The sequence below is a fragment of the Chelonoidis abingdonii genome, chromosome 2 (genome assembly GCF_003597395.2).
Source record: "Chelonoidis abingdonii isolate Lonesome George chromosome 2, CheloAbing_2.0, whole genome shotgun sequence".
Classification (NCBI taxonomy): Eukaryota; Metazoa; Chordata; order Testudines; family Testudinidae; genus Chelonoidis; species Chelonoidis abingdonii.
The window spans coordinates 154,127,168-154,144,842 of record NC_133770.1 but is presented as its reverse complement, the minus strand read 5'-3'; the positions used below and the strand labels follow the sequence as shown (position 1 = coordinate 154,144,842).

Below are 17,675 nucleotides of genomic sequence, written 5' to 3'. Positions count from 1 at the left end.
CATGGGGTCTGTTCCCAGCTCTGCCGCTGACTTGCTATGACCTCTCCCAGGTCTCTCCTGTGGATCAGCTTTCCCAGTGGGAAAAAATGGAGATAATGGTACTGCTTTGTTACAAGCACTTTGAGCTTTGCAGCTGAAAACTGCTATCCGAGCACTAAGTGTTTTACTAACACGAATCAAGTCTTAGGACCCCTCTGAAAGTATCCATGTTGCAGTCTGTTTTTCCAGACAGGGAAACTGAGGCAGCAAGTAGTTTAAGTGAGTTGTGTGAACCTGGACAAGCCAGGGCTTAGGTCAGGCTAGAACCAGGTTAGTGTGACTTCCAATCTCTTGCTCTCACCACTCTGAATTTAAAAAAAATTAAAATCTTCATTTCTGGGCATCCTGTTGGCAGTGACCAACTTGTTGGGAAAATTATAGAGACAAGGTGGGTGAGGTCATGGTCTTTTTCCGACCAACTTCTGTTGTTTGTATTATCATAGTGCCTAGTTATGGACCAGGATCCCCCTGTGCAAGGTGCTGTACAAACACAGAACAAAGAGACAGTCTCTGCTCCATAGAGCTGCTTGCCTGCTTCAGTAACTGTGTGAAATGTGGTGAAGATCTGAGTCTGCTTCCTAATTCATAGGTGCTCACATCACACAAACTCCTCTATCAATTGCTGCTAACAATATTTATTTATTATTTGAACTATAGGTGCTAGAGGCCCCAGCCAATAATGGAATCCCTTTGTACTATGTGCTGTAAGTACATGGGGACTGCCCATCTAAATAGACAAGGCAGAGGATGGGAGGGGAACAAATGCTCAGAGAGGGGATCTGACTTGCCAATGGACACATAGAAGGTCAATGGCAACTGGGTCCCCTGTCCCTTGATCTGTCCACTGGAAAATATTGCCGTCTGTGTGTATCTTAGCAGAGATGTCAAGAATTGAGCAAGGAAACTAAACTCTATTGCCTCTGGAGTTTTTCTCTCCTTGTCAGAGATAAGATACATTGGTGGGGGAGGGATGTGTTGGGCAATGCCATAACTTGTGCGGTGTCTGTCCTATGGGCACATGCTGGCCTGTCCATCTGGCACCTTTCACCAGTATGCAATTCGCTGAGAAACAAAAAGGGAAAGAATAACAAGTGCACCTTTTCTTCTCCCCAGGTCCATACAGGAAATAGGCCCGCTCACTAAAATCATCCTCAAACACCAAGTGGCTTGTGGCTGAGAGAGATTCTAAGGGCTCAGTAATCTTGTTTCATTAACAATCTTTCAGGAGCCCTTTGCTAATTAACTTGCACCTGGAAATTCTTTTTGAGGTTTCGCTCTCCAAGAGGATACATAGGGCTTTGTGATTAAAATTCCCCAGGGGAGAATATTTCTAGCTTTTCTTCTCCCTATATACAGTGTGGCCAGCATCCAAGACCTTTCTCACATGCATCAGTTACATTCCCAAATATCACATTTACTTCTTTAATTTGATTGAGCCATATCCCAAGTGTAAAGGGTACTCAATTTTCACTCTTACTCAGGCAAAACACCTGTCATCTGCAGAAAGGCATACAAAAACTGAACATAGCTGGTAGAATGAGGCCCACAGACAGAATCCATCATGCAGTAGTGTTCACAAGGTCTTGATTAGGAGTCAGAATAACTTTGAGCAGTTGAATTTGAATTGTTACGTTTATACTTAGATTCATTTTAGAACAAATGCTCAGTTCTTGAAATGCAGTACCCCATAGCACCATTCTGTGGCATTGTTTCCATTCTGACCCCATTCTCAATTTGCATAGCTTAGCTAGTGAGTGTTCAGATCACAACCCGACATTGCATGGCTGCAGGCAATCTGAAATTATTCCCCATTTCTTTAGGATTTCTGGAAGCACTTTGCATCCTGCTCTTAATCCCTGCAGTCATCACAATTTACCTCTAGAATTCTCAGAAGCCCCTACTTTCACTGTCAAGAGATCTGATGTCTTCTTTCAAATGAATCTGCTATAAATAAGTTAATTCCAATATCAGAGACAAATAGCAACAAAGATGGGCAGAAGTCAGGCTTCCACCTGCTTGCTTCTTGGAGGTGCTGTCACTAGTTGTCTTCTCTTCCACAGAGTGATATTTTCTGGGCACACAGTAAAACTCTCTTGATTTCTCTCTGTGGAAAGGAAAGTGAGGAAGAGAGGGTTAATGGGAAAGTCCACCTGTAACCATTTATGTAGAAATCTCTCAAGGAATGCTGTGAGAAATTGGAACAAAATCTCTATCACAACACCTAAAGCAAAAAAATGTGTACTAACTATTGCTTTTCCTATTAGTTATTATACTTTCCACTTCTATATTGCCATAGGGCTAAGTGCTTTGCAAACATTGCAGAGGGCTACCACAAGACACTGTGCCTCTTAAGTAATTTGAGGACAATTAGGGATTTAAGTGGTCCATAGGGCTCATGCTGGCCTTCTGCATATAGGTATAGTTCATGCACTAAGGAATTAAGCATCTTACATGGAGTTAAGTACTGTTATCCATCCCCATCTTGCAGATGGTGAAGAAGACACACAGAGAAGTGAGTTTCCCCAAGTCACAGAATCAGACTGACAGAATATGATGGCAATATGATGCAGATCTCCTGACTCTCCGTCTTGTATTCCTCTGTCAGTATGCCCGGTTGGAAATCACCGCACTTATCTTAAAGCAAAGCTGTGAAATATTGCTGTTGAAACATGGCAGTGGGTGGAAGGTGAGGATTTTAAAGTGAAATTCAGATTTCTTCAGTGGGAACAAGTTCAACTTTTCTACCATCTGTTATGCCTGTAAGTGTGAATTCTGCTCTGCATCTAGGCAAAAACATAAGAACGACCAGACTGGGTCACACTAATACTTCATCTAGCCCAGTATCCTCTAACAGCGGCTGGTGCCAGGTGCTTCAGGGGGAATGATCAGAACAGGGCAATTTATCAAGTGATCCATTTTGCTCTGTCATGCAGTTCTAACTTCTGGCAGTCAGAGGTTTAGGGACGCCCTGAGCATGGGGTTCTGTCCCTGACCATCTTGGCTAATAGCCATTGATGAAACTATCTTCCAGGAATTTATCTAATTCTTTTTTGAACCCAGTTAGTTTTTGTTCTTCACAAAATATGTGATTTTGAATCCCTGGTGATGAGAACCACAGATTCTGTGTGTTGTGTGAAGTACTTCCTTCTGTTTTCTTCAAACGTGCTGCCTATTAATTTCATCGGGTGACTCCTGGTTCATGTGTTATATGTGAATGGGTAAAATAACACTTCCTTATCCACTTTCTCCACCCATTCACAATTTTACAGAATTCTGTCGTATCCTTCTAAGCTGAACAGTCCCAGTCTTTTTAATCTCTCCTTGTACAGAAACATTTTTGTTCATAGAATCATAGAATATCAGGGTTGGAAGGGACCTCAGGAAGTCATCTAGTCCACCGCCCTGCTCAAAGCAGGACTAATCCCAACTAAATCATACAGCCAGGGCTTTGTCAAGCCAGGCCTTAAAAACTTCTAAGGATGGAGATTCCACCACTCCCTGATTCCAGTGCTTCACCACCCTCCTAGTGAAATGTGTTCCTAATATCAACCTAGACACACCCACTGCAACTTGAGACCATTGCTCCTTGTTCTGTCATCTGCCACCACTGAGAACAGCCGAGTCAATCCTCTTGGAACCTCCTTCAGGTTGAAGGCTGCTATCAGAACCCCCCACCCTTCTCTTCTGCAGGCTAAACGATCCTGGTCCCCTCAGCTCTCCTCATAAGTCAGGTGCCCCAGCCTCCTAATATTTTGTTGCCCTCTGCACTCTCTCCAATTTGTCCACATCCCTTCTTAGTGGGGGTCAAAACTGGACACAATACTCCAGGTGTTGGCCTCACCAGTCCTGAATAGGGAAATAATTCACGTCACTTGATCTGCTGGCAATTCTTCTACTAATACAGCCCAATACGCCGTTGGCCTTCTTGGCAACAAGGGCACTGCTGACTTCATATCCAGCTTCTCGTCCACTGTAATCCCCAGGTCCTTTTCTGCAGAACTGCTGCTTTAGCCAGTCAGTCCCCACCCTTTAACAGTTCAGGGGATTCTTCCTTCCTAAGTCAGGACTGTGCACGTCTCCTGTTGAACCTCATCAGATTTCTTTTGGCTAAACCTCTAATTTGTCTAGGTCACTCTGGTCCTTATCCCTACCCTCCAGTGTATCTACCCTCCCCCTAGTTCTGTGCCCTTCTCTGTATTTTTTCCAATTCCAATTATATCTTTTTTTGATACGGGGCAATGAGAACTGCACACAGTATTCAACATGTGGTTATACTATGGATTTATGACGTGGCATTACGATATTTTCTGTTTATCTATCCCTTTCCCAGTGGTCCTAGCATTCTGTCAGCCTTTTTGACTGTCGCTGCACATTGAATAGGTGTTTTCAGAGACTATCCATGCTGAATCCAAGATCTTTCTTGAGTAAAAACAGCTAATTTAGACCCATCATTTTGTATGTATAGTTGGGAATTATGTTTTCCAATATGCATGACTTCACACTAATCAGTATTGACTTTCTTCTGCCATTTTGTGCCCAGTCACCCAGTTTAGTGAGATCCCTTTGTAACTCTTCGCAGTCTGCTTTGGATTTCCTATCTTGAGTAATTTTGCATCATCTGTAAACTTTGCCACCCTCACTGTTTACCAGTAGCATTTTGGTCCCAGTACAGATCTTTGGGGACCCTGTTTTTTATCTCTCTCCGTTGTGAAAATTGACCATTATGCCATCATTTCCTATCTTTTATGAAGTTTCTGATCCATGAGAGGACCTCTCTTCATCCCATCACTACTTACTTTGATTAGGAGCCTTTGGTGTGGCCCTTGTCAAAGACTTTCTGAAACTCCCAAGTACACTACATCCACATGCTTGTTGACAACCTCAAAGAATTCTAATAGATTGAGGTTAATTTCCCTTTAACAAAAGCTGTTTTGACTTTTCCCCAATGCATTGTGTTCATCTATGTGTCTGATGATTCTGTTCTTTATTATAGTTTCAAGCAATTTATCTGGTACTAAAGTTTAGGCTTACCAGCTGTAATTGCCAGAATCACCTCTGGAGCCTTTTAAAAAATCAGCATGCATTAATTTCCCTCAGTCATCTGAACAGAGGGTGATTTAAGCAATCGTTTATGTACTGCAGTTAGTAGTTCCACTATTTCATATTTGAGTTCTTCAGAACTCTGGAGTGAATACCATCTGGTCCTAGTGACTTATTACTTCGTGACTTCTGATGTTTTGCTATTGCTCTTCAAATTCTCTTTTGGCCTGCCTAATTATATTTTTGCACTTGGCTTACCAGAGTTTATGTTCCTTTCTATTTTCCTCGATAGACTGACTTCCAATTTTTAAAGGATGTCTTTTTTGCAACTAACTGCTTCTTTTACCGTACTCTGTTTAGCCATGGTGACATTTTTTGGGTCTCTTATGAATTTTTTTTATTTGGGGAATAACGTTTACTTTGAGCCTCTATTATGGTGTTTTTAAATAGTTTACATTAAGCCTGCAGGCATTTCATTGTTGTGACTGGTTTCAGAGTGGTAGCCATGTTAGTCTGTATCAGCAAAAAGAATGAGGAGTACTTGTGGCACCTTAGAGACTAACACATTTATTTGGGCATAAGTGTTTGTTGGCTAAACCCAGTTCATCAGATGCATGGAATGGAAAATACAGTAGGAAGATTATATCTATGCATTCAGCCGGCGCGCACACACACACACAGAACATGAAAAGGTGGGGGTTGCCTTGCCAATTCTAACAAGGCAGATCAATTAAAGTGGGCTATTATCAGCACGAGGAAAAATCACTTTTATAGTGGTAATCAGGATGGCTTATTTCAAACAGTTGACAAGAAGGTATGAATAACAGTAGGGAGAAGAATTAGCATGAGGAAAATAGTTTTTAGTTTGTGTAATGACCCATCCACTCCCAGTCGTTATTCAGGCCTAATTTGATGGTACCCAGCTTGCAAATTAATTCCAGTTCTGCAGTTTCTCGCTGGAGTCTGTTTTGTTTTTTGAAGTTTTTTTGTTGAATTGCCACTTTTAGGGAACCCTCATCTTTTCATATTCTCTCTCTGTCTCTCTCTGTCTCTCTCTCCGTGTGTGTGTGTATATATTCCTATTGTATTTTCCACTGCATGCATCTGATAAAGTAGACTGTAGCCCACGAAAGCTTATGCCCAAATAAATGTGTTAGTCTCTAAGATGCCACAAGTACTCCTCGTTCTTATTGTTGTGACTGTTCCTTTTAATTTCCCTTTAATTAGATTCCTCATTTTTGTGCCTTTCCCCTTTTTGAAGTTAAATGCTACTGTGGTGGGTGTCTTTGGTATTTCCCCCCCTACAAGGATGTTAATTTAATTACCTTATGGTCACTATTATCGAGCGATTCTGCTACATCCACCTCTTGGACCAGATCCTGTGCTCCACTTAGGTCTAAATCAAGAATTGCCCCTCTCCTTGTGGTTTCCAGGATTAACTGTTCCAAGAAGAGGTCATTAACGGTGTCAGGAAATTTTATCTCTGCATTCCATTCTGAAATGGCAGATACCCAGCCAATATGAGGATAGTTGAAATCCCCCGTTATTATTGAGTTTTCTGGTTTGATAGCTTCTCTAATCTCCCTGAGCATTTTGCAGTCTGGTCATGTGGTTGGTAGTATATTCCTATTGCTATCCTCTTATTATTAAAGCATGGAATTTTTATCCATAGAGATTCTGTGGTTCAGTTTGATTCATTTAAGATTTTTATTATGTTTAACTCTATGCTTTCTTTCACATATAATGATACTCCTCCACAAGCATGACCTACTCTGTAATTACTGTATATTTTGTATCCTAGTATTACTGTGTCCCATTGATTAGCATCATTCCACCAAGTTTCTGTGATGTCTACTATATCAATATCCCCATTTAAAACCAGCACTCAGGTTCACTTATCATAGTATTTAGCCTTCTAGCATTAATATACAAGCACTTGCAGAATTTGTCAGCATTTGGAAAGGCTATTTGCAAGCTGCTATTGGCCATCCTGCATGTAAAAACTAATATCGCTGATAATGGGCCAATAATACAGTGAATATAAATGTTATTTGAAAACCCATGTTTCTCCCACATCTTATCTATCAAGGTCTTTCTGTTCAAGGAAATTAAAATATCTGTTTAATAGAAAGAGAAAAGAGATTGGCACAGATGAAATCCAAAAGCTAGAACAGACATATTTAAAAGCTAAATAGACCAGAGTGGGATCGGTGTACCAGAAATATCTGATGCAGCTGGGAGCAGGTGTCATGATGTCATTACTGAAGCTGATGGCTGTGTGGGCACCGGGGCAGGAAATTGAGATGATAAAAGAACTGAGTCATTTAATGCAAAGTTGGAAATAGCTGGATTAGGAGAAAGTGCCAGATAAATGCATTTTAAAAAATTAATCGATGACAGAACCCTTATGGACAAATCCTATAGACTTTAATGGGGATTATGCCAATAGGTTTTTTATTGAAATTCAACTGATTTGCATAGAAAATATTCTATTTGAGTGAGAAAGTTACCCATACAATAGATTTTTGGTTCAACCCCTGGAATTCCATAGCAACATCATTATAGATATACTTTATTCACACCCCAAAATAGTTGGACACTGTACAAACACCTAGAAATAGAAGCCCAAGCCCCCAAAAGCTTACAGGGCTATGCTTTTCTATTTAAATTCTATAAGATGCAGAATCTGTAGAAAGTTTTACTGTGTTTAAATTCTGTAGGACTTTTCCAGAAGTGCATGAAACACTGTCTCTTGCAAAGTCAGTTCAAAAGACTTCACAGATATTGATGTTATTGGGTCCTAATGCAACCCTTCTGGGTAGAACCCATGGGAAGAGAATACTTGGGAAAAACCACCACGAGGTTCACCACAGAGTTTTACCTAGAACTGGTTGGGAATTTTTCAACAAAATAGTTTTTCATCAGAAAAAGTTGATTTGTCAAAAGTGAAACTTTTTTCACAAGAAACTACCCCAGTTCTAACAAGACTCTAACCGGGAAAGGTTTCACAGGAAACTGATGGGCAGGATCCCCTGGGAGAATAACATGAGAGGCAAAGGAGTCCAGGAGAACCGGCTGTATTTTAAAGAATCCTTATTGAGGTTGCAGGAAAAAACCATCTCGATGTGTAGAAAGAATAGTAATTATGGCAGGTGACCAGCTTGACTTAACAGTGAAATCCTTGCTGATCTTAAACGCAAAAAAGAAGCTTGCAAGAAGTGGAAGGTGGGACAAATGACCAGGGAGGAGTATAAAAATATTGCTCAGGCATGCAGGAGTGAAATCAGGAAGGCCAAATCACACTTGGAGGTGCAGCTAGCAAGAGATGTTAAGAGTAACAAGAAGAGTTTCTTCAGGTATGTTAGCAACAAGAAGAAAGTACGGACAGTGTGGCCCCTTACTTGAATGAGGGAGGCATCCTAGTGACAGAGGATGTGGAAAAAGCTAATGTACTCAATGCTTTTTTTGCCTTTGTCTTCACAAAACAAGGTCAGCTCCAGACTACTGCACTGGGCAGCACAGTATGTGGGAAGAAGGTGACCAGCCCTCTGTGGAGAAAGAAGTGGTTCAGGGACTATTTAGAAAAACTGGAAGAGCTCAAGTCCATGGGCCTATGCGCTGCATCCGAGGGTGCTAAAGGATTGGCGGATGTGATTTGCAGAGCCATTGGCCATTATTTTTTGAAAACTCCTGGCTACGAGGGAGGTCCCAGATGACAATGGAAAAGGCTACTGGTAGTGCCCGTCTTTAAAAAGGGAAGGAGGGGATCCGGAAACTACAGGGCCAGTCAGCCTAACCTCAGTCTCTGGAAAAATCATGGAGCAGGTCACTCACAGGAACAATTCTGAAGCACTTAGAGGAGAGGAAAGTGATCAGAACAGTCAGCTGAATTCACCAAGGGCAAGTCATGCTTGACTAACCTAATTGCCTTCTATAAGGAGATTACTGGGTCTGTGGATGAGGGGAAAGCAGTGGATGTGTTATTCCTTGACTTTAGCAAAGCTTTGATACGGTCTCTCACAGTATTCTGCCAGCAAGTTAAAGAAGTATGGGCTGGATGAATGGACTAGAAGGTGGATAGAAAGCTGGCTAGATCGTCGGGCTCAACGGGTAGTAATCAACGGCTCCATGTTTAGTTGCAGCCAGTTTCAAGCGGAGTGCCCAAGAGTCAGTCCTGGGGCTGGTTTTATTCAATATCTTCATTAATGACTGCAGATGCATGGACTGCACCCTTAGCAAGTTGCAGATGACACTAAACTGGGAGGAGTGGGAGATACACACTGGAGGATAGGGATAGGATACAGAGGGACTAGACAAATTAGGATTGGTGCAAAGAAATCTGATAGGGTTCAACAAGGACATGTGCAGAGTCCTGCACTTAGGACGGAGGATCCATGCACTGCTACAGACTAGGGACCGAATGGCTAGGAAGCAGTTCTGCAGAAAAAAACCTAGGGGTTGCAGTGATGAGAAGCTAAGTATGAGTCAACATTGTGCCTTGTTGCCAAATAGGCTGACGGTATTTTGGGCTGTATAAGTAAGGGCATTGCCAGCAGATTGGGGATGTGATCATTCCCTCTATTCGAGATTGGTGGAGGCCTCATCCTGGAGTACTGTGTCCAGTTTTGGGCTCACCTTACAAGAAGGATGTGGAAAAATTGGAAAGAGTCCAGCAGAGGGCAACAAAATGATTAGGGGGCTGGACGACATGACTTATGAGGAGAAGCTGAGGGGACTGGGATTGTTTAGTCTGCAGAAGAGAAAAATGAAGCGGGGGTTGATAGGCTGCTTTCAACTACCTGAAAGGGGATTCCAAAGAGGATGGATCTAGACTGTTCCCAGTGGTACCTGATGACAGAACAAGGAGTAATGGTCTCAAGTTGTAGTAGGGCAGGTTTAGTTGGAATATTAGGAAAAACTTTTTCACTAGGGGATGGTGAAGCACTGGAATGGGTTACCTAGGGAGGTGGTGGAATCTCCTTCCTTAGAGGTTTTTGAGGTCAGGCTTAACAAAGCCCTGGGTGGATGATTTATTTGGGAATTGGTCCTGCTTTCATAGATTCATACACTTTAAAGTCAGAAGGGACCATATAATCATCTAGTCTGACCTCCTGCACGTGCAAGCCACAAAATCTCACCCACCCACGTCCTGTAACAAACCCCTAAGCTATGTCTTAGTTATTGAAGTCCTCAAATCATGGTTTAAAGACCTCAAGGGTGCAGAATCCTCCAGCAAGTGACCCGTGCCCCAGGCTTCCCTAACTAATTTCCTTAATTCTTTAAAGTTAGCCCTTTTGAAATCAAACCCTAGTCCCAGACCTATTTTTGTTTATCCTTCCATCTAGTTTGAACTGAATTAGCTCATGATCACTCGAACCAAGGTTGTCCCCTACAGCCATGTCCTCTTTGAGGTCCTTATTACTCACTAAAACCAAATCTAAAATGGTAAGGTGTTGGACTAGATGACCTCCTGAGATCACTTCACTTCAAACCTTGATATTCTATGATTCTCGGGTCCATGATGAAATTGCTAGTCAAAACACGTATCTGTATGTGGAGCCCTGTGGTTAGCATGCTCACTGGGGAAGTGGGAGACCTAGGTTCAAGTATCTGCTCTGAATCAGGCAGAGCAGGAATTTGAAGCCAGGTGTCCCATATCCCACAGGAATGCCCTAACCACTGAGCTACTAGCAATTTGGGGAAGGGGGTGTATGTCTCTCTCCATTTGCCATCCCACAGCCTTACGTTCTGTGAAAAACCTCAGAAAACCTCAGTCTTCTGATCTGGAATGGGAAATATTTAGAAAATGTTCACAGGGTAGGAAAATTTTTCCCATCCAGCTCTAGTTTCATCCTAATACTCCCTTCTGGCGGGAGTGGGAAGTTCTCTAAGACTATGGAGCCGTGATATCAACTTGGCAATTCTATTCTCAGCCCTGTGAACCTGTATGGTGTGCTAGCATCTTTGCTGCTCTACAGTCCTGCCTTCTGCTCTCAATGAGACATTCTCCCCAAATACTCAGCACTTTTCATCCATAGATCTCAAAGTGCTTAACAGAAGTGGGTAAGTATCATTGTCCCCCAGTGCCTGTCCATGCTGTGGTGGCACTAAAATTGAGCTTGGAGGGGGAACATGTGCTGGTTAGTATGAATTAAACATAAAGATTTGCAAACCGTAAGCTCATTACAAATCATGTTTCCCCTCAGGCAAAGTAGTCCTGTGCAGAGGACAGCTAGTTTAATGGCTTCAATGTTGCATTCCACAGCAAAAAGTACTTGAGGGGGCATTAGACCACAGCTGCATTTTTAGACACCATTCTACATGGAAGCATCAGCACTTCAGGAGGGTCATAACAGGTCATTGGCTCAGCATGCGAGGTCCCTGGGCCCTGTGTACTTGGTACAGTCCTGGAGATGTGTCTGATGACAGTTTTATTGCTATTCAGGGTGCAATCCATTGAATAACAGGTTTAACAAAAACGAAAACCCTGCTCTCATGCCGGACAGGTGAAATAGCAAGGCTCCAGAACTGTAAGTCAAGCAAGATTCAGGCCTGGTATAACTATGTACTCAGGGGTGTGAAAAACCCATCCCTGCATGATGTAATTATACCAACCTAGCCCCCTTGTAGATGCTCCTATGTCGACCCCGTCAGCATAGCTACTGCCTCTCGGGGAGGGAGCTTATCTACAACAACAGGAGAGCTCTCTTCATTAAAGTGCTACAGTGGTGCACCCATCGATTCAGGTGGGGCGACACCGTGTAAGTGTAGACTCGCCCTTAAAGGGCTGGTTCTCAGTGACACAAAAGCCCCCTTTATACCATTCTGGCAACATCATGGGGCCTTAATACAGGTGTGAATTACATTTGCCCTCATTCAAAGGCCCCACTGCACTGGCCAAATGGTGCAAATGAGAAGCAGACCCAAAGGATGAAATCCTGATCCCACTGAGGTCAATGGGAGCTTTCCCGTTGACTTCAGTGCAGTCCGGATTTCACCCGTGTGCCCTGTATAATGCACATACACATTCCTGAGCAATGGAGTTATATCAGCCTTTTTAACTCTGTTCTGTTTGCCACAGACAGGCAGATTAGCAGTGCATAAATGGAAATTGGAAAAGGCGTGTTTTACAATAGCCCTGAGCAGTAACATATTGTCAAAATGACTATTTGTGCTAAAGAAATGTTAGAATAATTTCCTCCCCAATTATAGAAGGAACAGACTGGGGCTTAATGGCTACTGCCTGTTCTACAGTTTCTTTTATGCCACGTTTTACAGAAAAGTACAATTTTGCTCCAAAATGTGCACATTTCTCCTTTTCATCTCTGTGCCTGTAAAACATGGAAAGTTTTTGTTGTCCAGCAGCTTTTCCTGGTTGCCAAAATCATCTCATTGCTAAAATTGTTTTCAGTGTGACCATTGTATGGACACAACATACCTTTTGAAATATAGCCTAGCCTCAGTTTATTGCCTTGAAATAAGAAAGCTGCTGTTTGATCCACAAAATAAGCAAACATGAATTATAGGCCTGATCCTGAGGCATGGTGAGTTCCTTCTTGTCAGCAGGCCTTCTGCTTTCTTCCCTGACAGTTCTCAGGCTTCTCTGCCTTTCCAGGTTTTATCAAGAATCAAAATGACCGAAAAACAAAGGTCTGCTCTCTGACAGAACTGGGATGGAAATGGTGGGCCACTCATGGGAAAACCTTTTTCTAAACCTCTCGTTGAAAAGTCCCATGGACCATAGAGAATTGAGAGTTTGTGTTCTAATGTTATAATGTTCTCCAATGATGGTATAGGTCCTGATTCCTGAAACACTTAGATCACCCCAAGGGGAGAGATATTATTGAAGGTGGTGTAATAGGCCACATAACTAGGAATAATGGAATGAAATTAAACAGAGAAAATAAAGAACATTTTCCTAATAGGAAGCTGTATAAACTCCCAAATGAATCGGTAGGAGCCCCTCTATAAATCACTGCAAACTAGACTGAGCAAAGCACTGGACATCACATTGTAGGTAGCAGCAGCTCTGCATTAGCCAGCATGAAATTAGCTAATATGGCTGGATGGGAAAGACCTCACTGCTACTATGGGAAAAACTCCATGCATATTACTGACTCTCAGGCATCAGTCAGAAAGCCCTGGGAGTATATTGCTTAGTCTATAGCTTTTGTGTTGTGTTGGAAAAAGTCCCCACTGATGTCAAAGTCAGAGGCTTGTTAACTACCTGTCCTGTGTTTGTAATGAAAGGTCTGAGACCCAAGCTCCAGAGGCAGTGGTAGCAGCTTTTATATGTCTCGGGATTTTTTTGTGTTTCCTCAAAACTCTGCTCTAAGCCTGAAACAGTTTTTCTGTTAATAGGTCCCTGGAGAAGTCATCAACACTTTGTGTGGATACAAGACCCTTGAAAAAGAGGTAACATACGCCTTTCATTTGCAATGTAGCTCTCTGCTTGCTGGCTTCTCCTTCATGAGCCATTCATTCTAAAGGCATATGCTACTTTGAGAGCTATATGCAGGACTGGATGATTCTGGCACACTGCAAAGCTTTTCCTCTTAAGAGGAGTCTGAGTAAGGAGTAGTGCTTTGAGAGGTGGTGTTGGGGAGAGTGCGGTATATCTTATATGTGCTGCATGGTTATTTGGTCAATGTCCTACTTCATGAGTTGCTGTTCATTTTCCTATTGATTTGTCGTGTGTCTAATCAGCCACTAGGATGTCTAAAAATGAGAGAGGTGTCTCTTTTTGGATTTTCTCATCTGCTATAAATCCAATCCTCTGCTGCATCAGAACCAAACAAATAAATGTACCTTCTTTTCTAAATCGCTGAGCTGAGGAAGGCTTAATTGGGTATTTTCTCTGTATTTTTATAACTAAGCTATTTTTGTGATGGGTTTAATTTTTTTTAAACTTCTATCAGAATAGCAGTCCGCTCTCCAGCAGCCTGAGTGATGGACAGATATTCCTTGTGGTGTCAGTTTTTGGGGCAGTGACTGTCTTGCTGTAATGTCTGTACAGTGCCTAGTGCAGTGGGATCCATGACTCAGGCTAATAGTCATTACCACAAGACAAAGAGCTGATTTTTTTTTTTTTTAGCACCTTTCCTTCGTAAGGACATCATGTCTCCACTAAAATGCAGGGCATCCGTCTCTGGAGAGGGGCATGCATTAGTCACTTTGTTCCCCACACAATCACTGTAATTTGTTATTCTTGCTATATGCTCAGTATTCGGGTCACTCTCAGCAGCTCCAGGAAGATCAGGACTTCATTGTGCCAGCTGCTGTCCAAACAAAGAGAGAGAGCTGATCCCTGCCTCAGCAATGGGAGGAGCATAACATTTGTTAACAATGCTGCCAGAGCACGACCCCCGCTGTTATTATAAGCATCATCAGATTTGTAAGGTCTGCACAGAGCAGAGAAGGCCTTGGGACTTTTAAGGTCTTGTCTATAATGAGTAAATTGAATGGAGCGTAACTTATCAAATTCAGAAAGGCCAAGGGCCAAATTTGAACCTTTTACCTCTAGCAACTTTCAAGTCTGATTATTAGACCACTGCGCCATCTTTGCCACATTAGAATGAAATTTGTCATGTAGCACCTTGCCCTGCCACCTAGTTAATTCTATAGATAACTATGATTTCTGTTAGTTGGCTATAGGAGAAAGGAAAGATTCATTACTGTCAAAGGGGAAGACAGACAATGGAAGCTCAAGCTTAAGCTGCCACTATAAATACAAACAAATGCTGTAAAATGCTCTTTAGTAGCTATGTAATAAAGGGCACCCACCCATTATTCATTTGGGGATAATTAAATTAAAAAGCTGCAAGGCAAATAGAAAAAAAAATCAGAGAGCCAGAATGCTAAGCTCTCCTTTATAAAGGACTGTCTGATGTATCAATTACAACTGGCTTGTCATGCACGTCCTGATCCCAGAAGCATGATGTCTCCGAAAATAAACATGTCCACTGCAAATGGTAACTTGTGTTTACAGCTTAGAAAGATCATTAAACCTCTCATCTCCTCATCCCCAGCTGATTCTATATGACAAACATGATGATTAAAAAAGCTGAGGAGGACACGGTGAGCCTGTCAAACAACAACAACAAAAAGAGGGTAAAGCAAAGTGTATGAATCATGCATTTTCATGACAGGTTGGTTTGTCCTCTAAAAGGCTTTCAACTCCAAATCTGAGAGGAAGGTTGTCTCCAGTCTTAAAAAGGCTTGGAATCATGTGGGGAGTGTCCTCACCTGTCATACTCACCTGCTTCTCTGAGTTAGCATTTCGCTGTCATCCTGTTTAATCTCGGAGTATGCATCTCGGAGGAGGATGTCATCTTTGGCTTATGGGGCTGCTTTTCCTTTCCACGGCTGCCCAGAGATTGCTCTCTGTGCAATTGCTTTTCTTTTTGTAGCTGACCCACAATGTGCGGGGGAGGCTGCTCTTACCCCAGATAGTTGACCAATGAGTACTGCTGAGCTCTTCAAGGTGGATAACTTGTTAGTTCCACCAACTAAGGCCTGTGTAACACACTGGGGCGTAGGCGATGCAGCCTAGTGCTCGGAGCAGAATTAGACATGTGGTCGGAGCCAAGCCAATGGTCAGGGCTACAGTGATGTAGGGAGGGTTTATTGGGCCCAGCTAAGCTCATTGAACTGCTTAATGACCATGCCTGGGGCCAGCTGAGTTCCTGATAGCCTGAAGTTGCCCCACCTGTAGGAATCTCTTCTCTCAGAAGCGGCAGATGCTGTTGTGGAGCACGTTATTTATATAGTAATGTTATTTATTTGTATTGCAGTAGCACCTGTCCACCCTTCAAGAATCAGGCCCCCTTGTGCTAAAGAACAGAGAGTCCATGCCCCAAACAGCTTACAGTCTGAGTGCTTTTTTAAGTGCATTAGAGACAATCTGTAAAAATTCTTAATAAAAGTAAGTTTGCAGTTTTACAGCATCTTTCCTCCTTCACAACAATTCATTAAAAATGAGGCAGGTTGGTTTTGTGGGTAGATCCCAGGACTGAACGTCAGAAGACCAAGGTTCTGTTCTGTATCTATCCGACTGTGTGATCTAGGGGCAGCATGCCTCAATTTCCACATCTTGTAAAATGGGCACCATGCTTCCCTTCCTCACTGGAGTCTGGTCCATGCATCTCTTCTACCTAATGTGAAATGTTTTGAGATCCTCTGGTGGAAGGTACCAGAAGTGCAACAATTTTTTATTTAGCATTAAGCCTCAGGATACCCCTGTGAGGTAGGTAAATATTCTATACAATTGACAGGTAACTAAGGCAGAGACAGGCTAAGTCATTTTCCCAAGGTCACACAGAGCCTATCTGAACAGTGCTAGCCATCGCCAGCTTCCACTGGAGAGGGCTGAGCAGGCCTGTTTCAGAGGTAGGAACAGAGCCAAAGAGGAGTTTCCTAGTTATTTGCTCTGACTACTAGACCAACACACACCTGTTGTCGTTACTCCAAATTCAGAGCTTGACACTCTGTGCGGGTAAACAAAAAGCCTTCAGTCTGTCTGGAATTCAGCAAACAGATCATCTCAAAGGCTTAGAACAGGGGTGGCCAACCTGGGGCTCCGTAGCCACATACGGTTTTTCAGAAGTTCATATACGACTCCTTGTATAGACACCAACTCTGGGGCTGGAGCTACAGGCACCAACTTTCCATGCCAGGGGGGTGCTCACTGCTCAACCCCTGGCTCTGCCACAGTCCCTGCCCCCACTCCCCCCTTCCCACTCCCTCCCTTGAGCCTGCTGTGCCCTCACTCCTCCCTCCTCCCCCCCCAGCCTCCTGCATGCCATGAAACAGCTGATCAGGAGGTGCTGATTGGCAGGCGCTGGGAGGGGGGAGCTGATGTATTACTGTGGCTCTTTGGCAATGTACATTGGTAAATTCTGGCTCCTTCTTAGGCTCAGGTTGACCATCCTGGCTTAGAAACTCACGCTGTTTTGGGTTTTATTTCCATGTAAAGGAAAGGGAATTATGAAATCTGAAGGCAAGTCAAAGACATAACAGATCGAATGCAAAAGGCAATGGTGGTTTGCTGGAAAACTGTTTGTGTAGGATGGGATTTGGGCATGCAGTGTATACAGTAGAGAGGGAGAGATGGTGTTTATATGCCTATTAGCATTTTCTCTAAGTAACAGCAACTAGATTGTTTTCTGACAATGAATTCCCGAGTGATCTGATTTGGGGACTTCAGGGAACTGGATATTCATTTCTCTGATTTCCAGAACAGCCTTTGAGCTATGAAACCTGTGTTTTAGCTCAGGCAATAGAGGTTCATGCTTCTAGATCCAGCGATCCAGGGATCAGTGCTTGACCTTTCCAGGTATAGTACATTACATGTACATACAGGATTATCTCATTGACTATAGCATTAAGGGCCAAATTGCAGGTCCATCAATATTAAAGCTAGTGCTTTGTGAGCACAGGGTATGCATGGAGGACCATTAGCACTTCTTACAGTGCTGTACGCCCCAAACAGGACATGACCAGGTGGAAATGGGTACATGGACAGAGCCCTGCCCATACTACACACCTAACAATGCTGCTAGGAGCACACGCTGCAGTTTGTTTCTTTTGGTTTGCTG

At 42.9% G+C, this 17,675-nt stretch overlaps 1 protein-coding gene across 2 annotated transcripts in view; it reads left to right on the top strand.

Moving 5' to 3' along the window:
• The window catches only part of LOC116840018 (tetraspanin-15-like), a 216,745-nt gene that overhangs the window by 160,615 nt on the left and 38,455 nt on the right, over positions 1–17,675 (top strand). Inside the window, exon 6 of one of the 2 annotated variants that reach the window (XM_075062738.1) lies at positions 13,441–13,494. The exons of the other annotated variant lie outside the window; for it this stretch is intronic. Within the exon in view, the coding sequence (XP_074918839.1) occupies positions 13,441–13,494 (54 nt within the window). The remainder of the gene's footprint in view (positions 1–13,440; positions 13,495–17,675) is intronic. 2 annotated transcript variants of the gene reach the window in all.